We start from the raw sequence: 15956 nt of genomic DNA, 5'->3' as shown, positions 1-15956 counted from the left end.
ATAAACAGCTAGCTGTCAATGCTGAACACTGGATAATACTAAATAAGATCCAAAGGTGCCTATAGACACCACAGGGTTTAATCCTCATCAAATTAAATAGGTTTATAAAAGTTAAACTTGTTTATTTTGGAGTGTCACATCAGTGTTTGCACACACTTGGTTTTTAAACGAATTAAGCCTGGTCACCGGTCTGTGCCACAGGAGAGTGGGATGGTCCAGCACTGCCCTCCCGGCCTAAGGCCTGTCACCCATGCCCTACCATGCAGCTGTGAGAGTATGGAGCCAGCAAACTGCACAAGAGAAAAAAAAAAAGCAGAAGCAATTCAAAAGTGGTAGCAATTTGAAGGGGTGAACAACAAAGTCACAGTGCCATCTGGTGGCCAAAGAGGCTCATTACATGTCTTTGAGTGCCTTTGTGTTTGCATGAAACAAATTCATGGACGCAATGCATTAATTCCTAGCGAGCCAAATTAAACTACATTCACAGAGTTTTACTTTAATGCACCAGAAAGACTTTTAAAGCATCTGAAAAACCCGCTCATGCAAACAGTCCTGCAGGTGCAGCGCAAGAAAGGGGAAAAAAGTGTCGTATACAAAGGCCCTAAAAGTATGATGCTGTAAACACTTATATGTGTGAATAGTTTTATGGACTTTACTGAGACTGCCTGGCCTTACATTACAACACAAAAGCCCCTGTATTATTAGTAAACAATTTAAGCCACCTGCAATAATGCACGTCTATAAATACACCATTCATTGTCTTTTAAACATTTAAGGCAGGATCCACAGCTGGTATAAACCAGTAGATTCCAAAGCTTCCGAAGCACTTGGTTTATATCGCTAGTATTATCGTACTAATTTGTATCACCTTGATGATTTGGCCTATTAGTTATTCCTTCCTCTTCTTTGTCTTGTTGTATGCTTTGAAAGTCATCATGTAGAAGAACCAAGCTCTACGAATAAATCAAACTGAAGGTGATTTGACTGGAATGATACCCATACTTCATGTCAAATGTATTAAAACAGGCCCCTGTCTGTAATTGCTATCTGTAACAGTTACATACTGTGCAATAGAGACCTTCAGGATAATCTTTAAAAATAGTTAGAAAATTCTGATAAAATTTATTTACATTCATATATGCCACATAGATACCTACTAGATACAGTCTGAGAGTAGAGGGCCATATTCAGTGATGATGTAAAGGTATGCAATGTCCCCTTTACTCCACAGCTGAATTTGACCCCGTAGGGCAGGAGTGCCAAAAAACCCGCAATGTCTACCTTGTAAGGTGCTGGAGAGCCAGCATGCCACAAAAACAAAACTGGGGCGGGGAGAGGGGGGTACATGGCAGGATGTACTGCATATTTAATACAGTTAATAATCATAAATGTTGCTGCTGCTTCTTCTTACAGTAAATACCAGGTTTTCTAAAAATTCTAAACCTGGTGACAATAAAAAAAACTTCATGTACTGCCTTTGTATTTGTGATTTTTTTTTTCATGTTAAGCATGTTGTGATGAGAGGGAGAGAGGAGCCAGGAGCAGCAGGCACTGGGAGGAGTCACCCCAGGCAGGCTGGCCTGGCCAGGCCCTTGGAAAGGCTGCAGCCAGAGGAGAGCAGGGGTCAGGTGCGGAACAGGGGCTGCTCCAGGGCTCTGCAGACACAGGCCATAGTGGTGGTGGGGGGGGTGGTACGGGGGCCAGCAGCACTGGAGGTGGGGCCCAGCCAGCCCACGCAGCTCTGCAGGGATGGAGCACAGTCACACTGCCCACAAAGGGATGCTGCCTTGCTGGGGCAGGACTCTGGGCTCTTGGCCTCTGTGCATGCCGGGTCCAGTGCAAGTAGGAGCTGCAGCCGCAGCCGTAGGCTGTTCCCCCTGGCTCTGGGAACAGCTGCCACAGCCAGTGGTCAGGGCTGAGCTGGCCAGAAGCCTGCAGCGCAGCGGCTCTGTACAGTGCCTGCCCTGGTCCCTGCCCTGGCCCCTTGCAGGGAGCTGTGGGTGGGTGAGGCTGGGGTCTGGGCACGTTGGGCAGCCGCGATGGCTGTTCCCAGGATCCAGGGGGCTCCCATGGCCAGGCCCTTCCACCAAGGACAGCTCTGCCCTGATTGCACTGTGCCTAGTATGCAGGGAGGCTGATTCTGATTGTGATTGTGATGCCCCCCGAGCCTGGCTTCCCGCCCCAGCCAGACAGCATCCCCTCACACACAGGGTGGCGGTGGCCTATCCCTGCAGAGCTGCACAGGCCAGGCCAGGCCCCACCATGGGTGCTGCTGGGCACGGCTCGCATGTCCACCACAGCTCAAGCCTACAGAGCCCTGGAGCAGCCCCCACTTCCCACCCAGCCCTTGCCTTCCTAAGGTCCCAACTAGGCTGGCTTGCCTGCAGTGCTCCCACCCCCCACACCACCCAGACCCTGCCGTAACCAGCCGGCCACAGCACTCAGCACCCCAGTGCTGGCACGCCCGGGTGGGACAGGGTCCCTTCCTGCCTGGGCCAAGGGTTTTGCCACCTGCTGGAAGCCTCCAGGGTAGTGGCCCTGCGCAGCGCCTGCCCCAGCACCAGCCCTGTCCACCTGCAGCTCCCTCCAGGGGCCAGCCGTGCAAAGGGCAGGGACAGCAGAACACAACGTCTCCCCCTGTGTTCTCCTGGCTCTGCCCTGGTGCCTGCTGGGACTTGTGGCTGCATGGGAGATCCCAGAGCAGCAACTTAAAAAAAAAACTAAGCAATTGCCTTGCATGCCTCCCGGCATGCTGGGAAAAATGTCTCCATGGCATGCATGCCAGGGTTGCTGACCCCGGCTGTAGGGTTTACCATGAATGAATCTGCAGTGCTATTGCAAAAGACATATGCTGCTGAACATGAATGAGTATTTGCTTTCCCCAGGCACTATTTGTGTGACTTTGATACACATGCACTAGATGTATTCAGGGTTGGACAGAACCTGCATCTCCTGCCTGTCAGTTCTGTCTCTGAAAGTTCCCCCTAAGTTTCTTGCTCTTCTTTCCCTAAAGAAAATAAAAGGTAAAGTTAAAAAAAAATCCTCTACAAAATGGGTGAAGTTCAATGATTTTGCCCCCCTCTTTTTGGCAGAAGGGGAAGGGGCATAAAGAAGCAGTACCTAAAAGGGCAGCAGGGATGATTGCTGAAGACACAGTATATGAGGGGATTGATGGCACTGTTTAAAGATGGGAGATTCTGAATTATCACGGATGCATAGAAGCGTTCTTTGGTCTTGGGAAGTACATTAAAGTTGTCCAGAATATCAAAGAGAAAGTAAGGACTCCAGCAGAGTACAAATGCTGCAAAAGAAAGAGACAACTTAAAAACATGAAGTTATATGGGGTAAATATGTGAGGAGATCATCATAACATTGACTTGGGATAATATCAAACAGTTTGGTCATGTGAGAGTCTCGCTCCCCATCAAAGCATCTTAATTAAAAGATTATTTATGACATCTTTTAGTAAATGTATTCATAGATTACCAACCCCCAGCTCAAGGCAGGATCACCCCTGACTAAACTGTTCCAATTAAGCATTTGTTTAACCTGCTCTTGAGAATGGCCAAGATGGCGATTCCACAATTTCTCTAAGTATCCTGTTCCAATGCTTGACCACCCCCATAATCAGAAAGTTCCTCCTAATCTCCAATTTAAATGTCCCCTGCTCAGTCTTGGGGCCTTTGCTCCTATTCCTGTGCCCTACTGTCCCAGAGAAAAGTGCATCTCCATCCTTTCTGTAATCACCCTTTAGGTATTTGATTTCCTCAAATCCTGCCTCAGTCTTCTCTTCTCCACATTAAATAACCCAAGTTCTTTTAGCCCCTTCTCCCTAAGTCTTGCCTCCCAAGCCCCTAATAATTTTTGTTGCTCTGCATTGGACTCTTTCCAAACTGTCCACATCTTTCTTGAAGAGTGGGGCCCACACCTAGAAATACTACTCTAAATGAAGCCTCACCAGTGCTAAAGAGAACAGAAGAATTGCTTTGATTTACAAGTGAGAATCCTGTTAATAAAGTCCAGTAGGCTATTGGCTTTTTTGCAACAAGAGCACACTGTTGTCTCATATTCAATTTATGGCTTACTATAATCCTGGGTCCTTTTCAGCAGTACTGCCATCTAGCCAGTCATTCCTCATTCTATATTTGTGCAGTTATTCTGTGCCAAGTACAGGACTTTGCAGTTGTCCTTGCTGAATTCTGTCTGATTGACTGATTGATTTCATTGCTCTAAACAACATATTTCCAACTGATGCTTGTCTGAGTACATAAGAAATGTATGTGGAAGATGCAAAGTGTTTGCCTTTTCATGTGAAATGTCATACTTGTTGCATCTTTACAAGCAGACCATGGTGAGCAGTGTGCCATATGTTTCTTTAAATTACAGAGGTGCCTGTCACAGGTCTGGAGAAAGAGAAAGAATGACTATAGACTGTTACACAGCTATAATAATAGCAGTGTAATAGTTATACACTGTTATTACATCCTTGTAGGCTGAGATTTTCAAAAGAACTTTTGGGTTTTCTTAAGCCAGTTTCAATTGAAATACCAACAAATTAAGGTCCCTAATTCCCTTGGACTGCTTTGAAGATCCCAGGTGACATAAGCGAGTTGTACAATAAACTTCAACATTTAATAGTAGATGTTGTCTGACAGCTTTGTAATGGTAGGAATCTCTAAGAAAGGCGTTCTTTTCATTGAAAAATGGACACATTTCAACCAGCTGTGACTTGGATCTTGTGAAAAACTTGAAACAGAGAAATGTATTTCATGTGTGTGAATACTACTGCTGAAATGTTAAATAAGTATCTAAACTGATAGTTACTGCCACAAAATAAAGCACTCTAAATGCTGTCCTTAAAAGGAAAAGAGAAATGCATCTCTGAGCATGTAGCTATAGGGGGCAGTTTTATGACTACAGGCGTGGATGTCAGCTATGTAAGTAAATGGCTACAATGATCTCCCTGTGGTGGAGCTGCTGGCTAATCACAAGGCCCATGTAATGCTACATTTATTTTTCTTCATATGCTGTCAGCCAATTATCATTATCATTATGCCAAAGTAATCTTGAAATGAACATTGAGGGACACATGCACTGAGGAATTTGCTACATGATTTGGTAGGAAAGTTCATTGTTCCCATTAGATTAATCAGCACGCTTCTAATGTCAATTCAGATTGGTATAAAATTGTGTCGTCATCCCCATCCATCCTGCTCTCCAGACTTCTGGAGTCCCAGCAGATGTAATCCATGGGAAATGAAGCTGATGTGTAGCAAATTTCAGCATGTTGAGGGTCAGACCAGTCACCATATTTGGGATCAGGACCATGGGGGGTTTTGCCTTCCTCTGTAGTGGTGGGCATGGCCCTCTGCCCCGGACCTCTTGAGCGTATACTGACAATGTTTTATAGGAGCAAGACATTGGCTGCTGTGGTTCCTCTGCTTTACCTGTGGCAGCTTAGGGTATAGATCTACGTTGTGTCATGGCTGAAGGTAATCTTACGTAGAGTTTAGATTATGGTTGTATGGGATGGTTTGAATAGGGATGATCCTGCCTCAGGCAGAGGGTTGGACTATGGGGTTCTTTCTAGCACTTTAGAAGAATTATTTATTATAACCCCTTATTCAGGTTTCTTCCTTTTTAGAAGAAACTTGGATAACAGGAAAACAATTGCCTCTCTTTTCTATGCCATGTCCTTTCTCATTATAGTTGTAGATGTATAGTTACCGACAGCATGGATTTACTCACCAAGAATAATTACGATGCTGTACTTGACAGCTTTAACTTTAGCTTTGGATATGAGGCCTCGATTAGTAAAACTAGTGCAGAATTTACCATCTGTGGAAATAAGAGAAGGAAAGTTCAAATGTAGGACTCACCCAGCAAGGGATAAATGGAGTGATAAAAAGTGATGGAGGTCTTGAGGCTAAAAGAAGTTGAGGCCCACTGCTGTACCCTCTTAAAATCAGGCACCTAGAAGTTGCACCTAAACCTGGAGCCAGGCAATATCACAAGTCGCAGCTCAGCTTTGCATTTACAGCAACAACAATGGTACTTTATACAAGGCAATTTGTGAAAAGCCTTAAAAGTAATTTTTTTAAAAAGATCTTGGCAAACAGGTTTATAATTCGTTTACCTGCATTTTGTTAAATGAAAAGCAGTGTGATTCCATTTCTTCAGTCTTGTTCACTGCTTCACTGTTTGATGCCATATGTAAACAGGCCCACTTCTATATTTTTCATATTGACTTAATAATGAAAAGAAGCCTTTTGCTCAAGCGATTATCAGATGAGGTATACCTCAAATTGTAAAACCATGGACAGAATTCTGGAAATCAAGTGGAGTTCCACTGCAGTGAGTTTGAGGAGAGAAACAATTCCTAATAGTTGAATAGTAACCTTCAAATAGTTTTGGGCTTGATTTTGCAGCAGTTATGGATATTAATATGGTTCAACATAGAATACACTTTTGGAATCATATTTTTTTGATTTGAGTAACCTTAGGTTAGAATTGAAATGGCCCACCATGTATATTTTAATGTTTTCTGCACTTCTTCCAGGACAAACTTGTCAAGGCTGTGTAATTGATGTAATCAGATTGGAACCAGTGAAAATTCCCACCCAGAAGCCTGTAGAAGCCATTAATGTTAATGAAAGTTAAATATTTGTCCAAAGAGGAGCATATACTCTAGAGATGTGAAAGTAGATTTTTCTTCTTAAGCCAGTTGAGACTGTATCCTAAAGTTAGGAAGTGGTTAGAAATCCAAACCATCCCTGTTCAGGCAGGATAAATTGTATTAGCCTGTAAGTCTGCGATTGGCTGGTTTGATGTTATGATTCAGTGATGGCTATGTGGAAGCCTCATGATGTTATTTCTTAATGCTTATGCATAAACAGGCAACGGTGTATGCATTTATATACTTAATTTATACATGCAAATGTAGGGTATGCTACCATTAAGAATACACATGCAACTTTTGGAGGTGAAATTTATTAGTAAATAAATGCACTATTCACATCATAATAGCATGACACTTGAGTAAAGTCTGATATTTACATTGGAAAATTTAATTTTCTCTCTCTCTCTTTCTCTCTGGGAATAGTGGACTGCAGTAAATTTCTAGAAGGAGTAACAATTAACTAGGTTTAGTATACTAGCCTAGTTATAAATGCAATACTTGCATTGCTTAGGACCTTAATTCAGCTGGGGTCACTGACTACATATTTTTAGTTTTATAAAATCATAGAGCTTTTTAACCTGTCTTAGAAGAAAGGTTCTTTCAACTTCAGAGATAAATTATTAATGTTGTGTGTGTGGGAATGAACAGGTTAGTGATGATGACTGGTGAGTGGAAAACCTCCACCTGTCTGTAGTTTGTGTTCTGATAAAAAACTTGTATATTTCCCCAGCCATCTCCAAATGGAAAAAGCCTTTTTGACCTGCATAATTAGGATAGAAATCTCAGGAGAAAAAGATCTTCTTGAGGTATTTTGGCATTTGATTTATTTCTGGGCCTGACTGGAATCTACAAGTGCACAGGCATATCAAAATATGGTAAAAAAAATAAAGATTTTAGTTGCAGAAATGGGTTAAAGCTTTAGAGGGAATATTAGTGTCTACCCCTGTTTCTGCAAACCAAATTTGTTTATCCCTTGTAAAAATAGGATTATCAAAGCAAGGAAATTATCCCAGTCAGTTAGAAAGGCATTGTGAATAGGCAAGAGTTACAAGATAATACTTCCCTTCATTATTAGATGTTGGACCCCAAACAAAATTCCAGGTTCATACATTTCTAGACTTTGAGGGAAAAGGAAGTGTTTCCTGTTGCTGGGAATAGGAAAATACAGATCAGGATTTTGTGTCTTGAGACTCACCAGTGCAGCTGGACATGACCACAGTTTGAGCTTTACTCTTCATCCATATGGTTCGAATCACGATGGAGTAAATGACGCTGCAGCAGGGAGAGAAAAACCATGAGGCATGGTAAACTTAACTGAAGTTCTTGTTTTTCTCCTGGAGTAGGCTCATAAGTCTGCCTACATGGAACCCATTGTGAGATCAGGACTTAATAGGAATAACAGTAAATAATACCTAGCTTTCATATAGTGCTTTTCATCAGTAGATCTCAAAGTACTTTACAAAGGAGGGCATTATGCCTTCTCTTAAACGGGGACACTGAGGTCTGCAAAATGAATTGTTTTGGCCAAGGCCACATTACAGCTAGAACTAGATGGGGAATTTTATGATGAAGTTTTTTATGCTGGAAATTGTTGATTTTTTTTACGTGTATGCCTATACCAGTTAGCGACATTGTTTGTTAGCCACATCCAAGGCTGGGGATCTTGACCACGGTTTGCCAATGCCCCTGCTGGGACTTAGAAAACTTAGTTTCTTAGTTAGAGGGACTTGCTCTTCCATTCAAGGTCAGACCAAACACAACATTTAAGATGAGGAAGGAATTTTACCCCATGGTCAGATGGGCATTGACCATTGGGTGGGGTGGGGGTGAGGGCTATTTTTTTTTCTGAATGTGTGCTTCTCTCCCTTGGATCTTTTGAGCATATTTTATCAAACTGCTTTCTGTCCTTTGTTGGTAAGACATTGACAATACATAAAAGGTTTTTTTTATTTTGGGTTTTTTTATATATATATTGCATGCATTATGCCTGGTAGTTGTATATGAAGGTTGTTCCCAGAGTTTAAGATATGCAGACACTTGTCTAGGATGGTTTAGGTAGAGACAATAGGCAGTCTTGTTAGGGACAGAGCAAGACTACTCAAGGAGAGGCTAGTTATGACCTATGAAGTACAGGGAGATTAGTGGAAATATTTGTTAGATTGTAATCAACCCTGAAGGACACGGTCTGTATTAAGTCCTGATTTTTTGCTGTTCGGTAGGATTATGATTTCTTTTCCCAGGCCTGTCTTCTGGAGGTGTTTTGTAAAGTCCCTTTTAAAGTCCCACCCCCTTTTTTAGCTGGTAAGTACTCTTTCAGAGAAATGATTTTTCTAGGAAGATCTGGGGAACTACTACAAGAGACTTTTCCATAAACTGTCCATATAAAAGAAAATTAATCTCTTTTATATTTAACTTTCTGGAGAAGTTTGGGTAATCATGTTTCCAGCGTGCCAACCCATCCAGCCCCAGAAACTGGCCAAGAAGCAAGCGGGAGTTCCCAGCTTTATAAAGAAAACCATAGGGGTTCGGGCCACAAGCCAAAGGGAAGGAACAGGGAAAAGGTAAAGGAATATCAGCACTGTGGTAACATACACTCAGGACCTTAATTTCCCACCCATACATCTGGAGGTATCCCCAAACAAGCCTTTAGTCTCTAGAGTACTCAAACAGCAGCCTACAACTGCCCCCAAGTCTGAGTCCAGCTCCTTGATCAGTCCTGGCTGATCAAGCCAGTGAGATCTCCAGCTCCACTGTGCTGTCCTCTGCGTAGGGCTGACCAGGTTCCATGTGCATGCGGCTCTTCCATTCCTTTTCTCTAGCCTCAAGCTCCCTGTCTCTTTTTCTCTTGCCCCCCCAAACCCTGGGGGTTTCTGGGAGTTGCAATTAACAGTCATCACAGCTCTGTGATGCCCCCCTGGTTCCTTCTACTGTTACACACATCGCATTCACATTACATCAGGAACAATTTTTCCTGATAAACTATATTCCAATGTCCTTGCATAAAATGTAGGTGTATGTGTATGCATTCATGGTTTCATACCTAATAGCCAAAGAGCCTAGCCTCCTTTCTGTCACTCTTTTCTTCAATATTAAGCTTAGACCTTTCCCTTTCTCTTCTATATTATTGCAAAACTGACAGCTGGCATAGTTTTCTTTCACTTTTTTTCTTGCAACCTTGAACATCAATGAGTCATTGTTATCTCTTTTTTTGCTTGTTCTAAGGCTAAGAATTCATCTTATTTTCTTATTCTTTATTAAAACCTTTGTCCTCTGTCAAGAAAGTTTCCTATAAATCCTGTTTGTATGGTATTGTTGTTTACCTCTGTAACCCAATCTCTTATGGGCCAGAACAATATCCACTTCATATCCAATTTCTTGTCTACTGTTTGGTTACAGTATTTCCTTTAGCATTGCATTCTTGTGTACATTGTATTGTCTCATTTTTGTTGAATGGAAAATACAGGGGAGGTAACATTCATTACAATGTGACAAGACAAAAAGTTTATGTAACATGTAACTCCATAGATAGGATTAACATTTTGCTTTCTTGAGCTCTCCCTTTTACTGAGTTTTGCATTCCATCCAGAGCTTCATTGCCTACTAAAATGATGATAAAAGCTAAATCCTAAAGTTTTTCCTCTAGTCTTACTCAGTTCCAATTCAACTTCAGGATGAGTTTTACTTAAGCAAAGGCTATATACAATCTTGAGGAGTTAGCATAATCAATAATGTAAAATAATTATAATCAATAATTGTTTATTGCATTTAATGCACAAATGCTTGTGTACTGCTTTACATGATGAGGGATCCAATGGCACTGCACACCTTCTATCTATGAGAACATTTAAACACAACCACTTCTGGGGTGAAGGGTAGTAGCCAGCCAGCACACAGCATTGTGCATGATGTACATTGTGATGTGATTGGAATAACAGAAACTTGGTTGGATAGCTCACATAACTAGAGTACTGTCATGGATGAGTATAAACTGTTCGGGAAGGACAAACAGTGGAGAAGAGGAGGAGTTACGCCTTATGTTAAAGACCTATACAATTGCTCAGAGCTCCAGTATGAAACTGGATACAGGCCTATTGAAAGTCTCTGGGTGAGGGTCAGAGGGGAGAGCAACAAGGGTGATGTCATGGTGGGTGCCTGCTACAGACCACCAGACCAGGAGTATGAGGTAGATGAGGCTTTCTTCAAACAGCTAAAGGAAGTTTCCTGATCACTGGCCCTGGTTCTTATGGGGGACTTCAATCACCCTGACGTCTGCTTGGATGGCAGGAAAGAACCATCCCAATACACCGGAAGACTAGTAAATATGGTAGAAGACCAGCTTGGCTTACCAGGGAATTCTTCAGTGAGCTTAAACACAAAAAGGAAGCTTACAAGAAGTGGAAACTTGGATAAATGACTAGGGAAGAGTATAAGAGTATTGCTTGGGCATGCAGGAACTGAAATCAGGAAGGCCAAAACTGGAGTTTCAGAGAGTAAGAGATGTGAAGGGTAACAAGAAGGATATCTACAAGTATGTTAGGAACAAAAGAAGATGAGGGAAAGTGTCAATCCTTTACTGAATAGGGGAGGCAACTAGGGCTGTGCGAACCTTTGGTTTGCAATTCGATTTGGAGAAGATTTGGCCCGATTCAGAGGCTGAATCTCCGACTCTGAATCGAATTGCTAGACGCTTAAAACCTTCCAAATTGATTTGGAGCCTCTGAATCCATTCATAAGAGATTCAGTGACTTGGAAGGCGGTCTTTATGGGGAAACAGAAACTTAGAAGAGGGAGGGGGAGAAGGGAAGGGAGGGGGAGCAGTGGGGGAAGGACTGACAACTCTAGCTGGCCAGTGACTGTGATTTTTCCCTGACTGCTGTTCCAATCGCAGTGTCTGTGGGAAGGGACATAGAAACAGCATAAAAGCCTCTGTGTGCAGGCGTTTCTGTCCCTTTCCTGAGCTGTTTCTGTCTGAGCAACAGTGTTTCAAAGGTACTGTGGCTACTGGCCTGGCTTCCTAGTCAGTGGCCTGCTACTTTTTGCTGTTAGAAAGGATTGGATAGGATATAGCTTAGTTTATCTTAGCACCTCTCTAGTTTACTACTTATCCAATTAATTTCTTTCAATTTATGTTTTCTTTCTTTCTTTCTTTTTTGCAATACTTTAAAAAAAAGAAAGCTCAGTGTTTTCCCTGGCAGTGTGATCCATCACTGTGCAGGGAATAGCACATATTACACACACACATCACAGAAGAAGTCAGATATTCATATAAAAAGAGATTTAAAATCAGATTATATATAGTTATTAGTTATTAATATTATTATAGTTAGTTTATATAAAGACTAAAGACAACACAGAAGTCAGATAGAGATTCAGATTGAAATTAACACACACAACACAGAAAGAGTCCCAGAAGAAGGAATTATATTATTTTAGCTACACGTTACAACACAGAAGAAGAACAAGAAGTACAGTAGTAGTCACACATTCGCATTAATAACACAACACAGAAGACACCATATATAGTTATTAATAATCAAAGCAGAGTCCAGCACATGCAACACAGAGGAAATAAAACACACAAAAGGAGTCACACACACACCTTTTGCAGCACAGTAAAGGTTAATATGAAGCGTGCTGGAAAGGCAGGTGCCAGGTCTTCTGGCAGGGAGGGGGAGGGGATGGGGGAGAGGTAGAGCTGCAAGTTCTCCCCCACCCAACCACAGATGCATCCTCTTCCCAAGGAACCATGAGGCTTCTGCTGCCAGTGAAAGCAAGGAGGTGGCAGCAGTACCTGTACCTGACATCCCTGCACCTGCACCACCTCTCCTAACTCCAGAAAAAGGCACCAGCAGCAGAATCACTGTCTCCTCTACCCCAATGTCATCTCCCAGTGTGAGCCTCCCACTGCCAGAGGAGGAGCTGGAGCTGGAACCAGGGGACCTGAGCGCCCTGGCTCAGCAATTCTGGGGACCAAGGGGGAATCAGAGTGAGTGCCCCAGGGGTTGGTCCTGGGGCCAGTTTTGTTCAATATCTTTATCCATGATCTGGAAGATGGGATGGAGTGCATGCTCAGCAAGTCTGCAGATGACACCAAGCTGGAGGGTAGGACTAGGATTCAGACAGACCTAGACAAATTGGAGGATTGGACCAAAAGAAACTTCATGAAGTTCAATAAGGACAAGTGCAAATTTCTGCACTTGTGATGGAAAAACCCCATGCACTGGTACAGGCTGAGGACTGACTGGCTAGGCAGCAGTTCTGCAGAAAAGGACCTGGGGGTTACAGTGGACAGTAAGCTGAACATATGTGCCCTTGTTGCCAAGAAGGCTAACAGCATACTGGGCTGCATTAGTAGGAGTGTTGCCAGCAGATCAAGGGAAGTGATTATTCCTAGGGTGGCCATATAGGACCATGGAAAATCCAGGCACCACCCTTCTGAGGGACAGAGCAGACTGGGGTCATAGTTCCTCCCCAGCTTCACCAGGGTCCTCAGTGGAGGGAGCACCTGGCCTGAGTCCAAGCACTGCTGCATGCAGTTGAGAGCCCTGCCACTGCCCCAGCATCTCTGCCCACCTGGTATGTCATGCTGTCTTTCTGTCTCTCTACTCTCCTCTTTCCCTCTAGCCACATCCTCTGTCTCATTTCCCAGTTGTCTTCAGCACAGCTCTCAAAGACTGTGGGGAGACTCAAACCCATAGCTATGGGGAGCCAGCACCCATGCCGTACATCATCAAGGGCCCAGGGCTTGTGTCTCTCCACCTGGGAAGAGCCCAGGTGAGTTGGCAGTGGCCAGCACTTTCCCCACCTGCCCTCCCAGGTGCAGATGGTCAGAGGATGCTGTCAGGAGGGTCTACACCACCACCAGGGCCATCCTGAGTACACTGAGCTTCTCCAGACCCTGTTGCAGCTCCCCAAGGGTGCTGCCAGGCAGCATTTATCATGCAACCAGTCACATCTGCATGTGGGACCAGGGGCTTCAGACAACAGGTTTGCTGAAGTAAAGGCCTTGAACCCTCTTCATGAATAATACACATTGCACATTTTCTATGGATAGTACATAATGTACATGCTATTTCTTTTGATCATGATTTTCAAAAATCAAGAGTTTTATTCATGCTTGCTACAATCACATTGACAGCTAATGAGGTTACACCTGGACTGATTTTTCTTTTTGTTGTTACTGTTTATTTTCTAGACGTAGATAGCAAATGGTACCTGGAAGTGATTGGGACTTATTTGTTCCGTGATTGGTAATGCTGAGAGGTACTGTAATGCTGCTGTCAAGCTGCGTTTTTTAAAAAAGGCAATTGATACATAAGTTTATAAATTCTTTTGGTTGGCTGCTTTGTGATGCACAATGGTGCTTTAATTTTAGTTGTGACTCTCGGTGTTACTGCAATTCAAATTATGATTATAGTGCACTGTTTAGTTTTACTGATCTATTGACTTTTTTGTCTGTTCTTTTTTCAGCTGCAATTCCACAGAGCTAAATAAATGTAAAGACTTTATGTTTCTGAAAAGTTCAGGGTATCTAAAAAATTTGGGTGCATCAGTGGGAGTTGTCCTTTTCAGTTTAATTAATCATAGACATCTGCTTTCACATGAAAATAAGAAGCTTTTTTTGATTGAAGGACGGGGGGGAGGAGAGGAGGGAAGCAAAGAAAGAAGTGTCTCAGAAAAGGAAAGAAATTCTCATTTGAAATTAACTGGGATAGCAGACTAAATGAATGAAGGTAGACAGATGGGTAACAGCTTCAAATACGCAGACATTTTATGCACAGTTCTTGGCACCTTACAACCTTTTCTGTACCTTCTCTCTGTATCAAAAGATTTAGTGTTGTATTCCTGGTGAAGATATAAAGGTACCTTGTATGCAGACACACTGCAGCCTTGCAATCTCAACAAAACTCCTTTAGCAATCAAGGAGTTTGACATCAATTTGGATGTCTAGAATATTCATGATTATGGGGGTGTGGTGGGGACAGGAACTGTGGATAAAATCCCAGCTTCACTAAAGTCAACAGGAGCTTTGCCATAGTCTTCACTTGGATCAGACTTTCACCCTGTATAACAAAACCTTAATCCTGTCTGTGGGAGGCCTAGAATGAAAATATGAAAATCTGGATTAAAATGGAATCTAGACAATTTTGCGGGGGGGGGTCAGTTTGGGCAAGAAACATCTCAGGGACAGGACATGACTAGTTATTGGTCTGGAGATATGGTGAGTATCAATAGTTGATCAGATCTGTATATGCAGAGAGAACAAAAAGCTGAACAAGATGGTGTTCAGTAAGTAGTCATGTAACCATGGGGGGAAGATGAAGGAGCAGCCCTAGGCACCACCTTCAGCAGAAGGGAGGAGGCACAAAATTAGCCAACATAGCAGCTGGCCTGTGTGCTGCTGCTGAACCAAGGAGCAGAGCTGCCCTATTGTGCCTCTGTCAATAACTCAATGTTTTTGAAACTCAAACAAAAAAATTATTTGGACTAAGCCTGGTGCGGACATGGAGGGAATGCAAATTCGTCCATTATACTGCATTGTCTGTAAGGGTTAATTTGTCCCTATTGTTAATTTAGAGGGACAGAGCTGCTCTAGTTACTTGGGGCTGGTTGTATAGGCTCTACAGTAAGAATTCTAAATGGATAATGCATGATGGTGCATATTTATAAGACTGGGCCCACACACTATTATTTCTAACTCTAGCATCACTCTTTTTTTGAGTGAAAAAATATCTGCTGGTTAAGAATATTATCAGAAGCAGAGAGGAAAATATACTGGCAGAAACTAGATGTCCTAGCTAATTTTTAGAAACCCAAACTGTATTTTATATATAATAACTATACCAGAGGCGGGCAACATACAGCCCACAGGCTGGATCTGGCCTGCCAAGTAATTTCATCTGGCCCACAGGAACCCACCAATTAATTGTACCTTGCTCAGCCTGCATGCCTCACTCCCACCCTCATGTATGGAAGGGCCTGGCCCAGCCAGCATGCACAGCTTCTGGGTGGAGCTGCTGCTGGGGGACCTGCTCAGCTTCCCCAGCCTAGACACCTCCTCCTCCTATCCCTGCTGCAGTGCTCACTCTGGGAGCAGGTAAGGAAGTGGTGGGGGAAGAGGGATGGAGCTGCAGCTGGGCAGGAGCATGGGGCTGGGATTGGCAAGAGCATAGAGCCCAGAGCCCACGCCCACGGGGATGGTGGGAGCACGGCACTTGGGTGGGCACAGTATGGGTGTGTGGGGTATGAGGTTGTGGGTGTGGGATTTGTGAAGTGT

At 43.2% G+C, this 15956-nt stretch overlaps 1 protein-coding gene across 1 annotated transcript in view; it reads right to left on the bottom strand.

Annotated features, from left to right (window-relative positions):
• Positions 1-2739: 2739 nt before the first annotated feature.
• NPSR1 (neuropeptide S receptor 1) overlaps positions 2740-15956 on the bottom strand; it is a 138356-nt gene continuing 125139 nt past the window's right edge. The window contains exons 6-9 of the mRNA XM_019509035.1: positions 7875-7951; positions 5749-5838; positions 3121-3301; positions 2740-3007 (exon numbers count right to left, since the gene is read on the bottom strand). Of these exons, the coding sequence (XP_019364580.1) occupies positions 2917-3007; positions 3121-3301; positions 5749-5838; positions 7875-7951 (439 nt within the window). The 3' untranslated portion in view covers positions 2740-2916. The remainder of the gene's footprint in view (positions 3008-3120; positions 3302-5748; positions 5839-7874; positions 7952-15956) is intronic.

This window comes from Gavialis gangeticus, unplaced genomic scaffold (genome assembly GCF_001723915.1).
Source record: "Gavialis gangeticus isolate Ggan-Ray unplaced genomic scaffold, GavGan_comp1, whole genome shotgun sequence".
Classification (NCBI taxonomy): Eukaryota; Metazoa; Chordata; order Crocodylia; family Gavialidae; genus Gavialis; species Gavialis gangeticus.
Note: the sequence above shows the minus strand (reverse complement) of the source record. Positions and strands in the feature narration are given on the sequence as shown.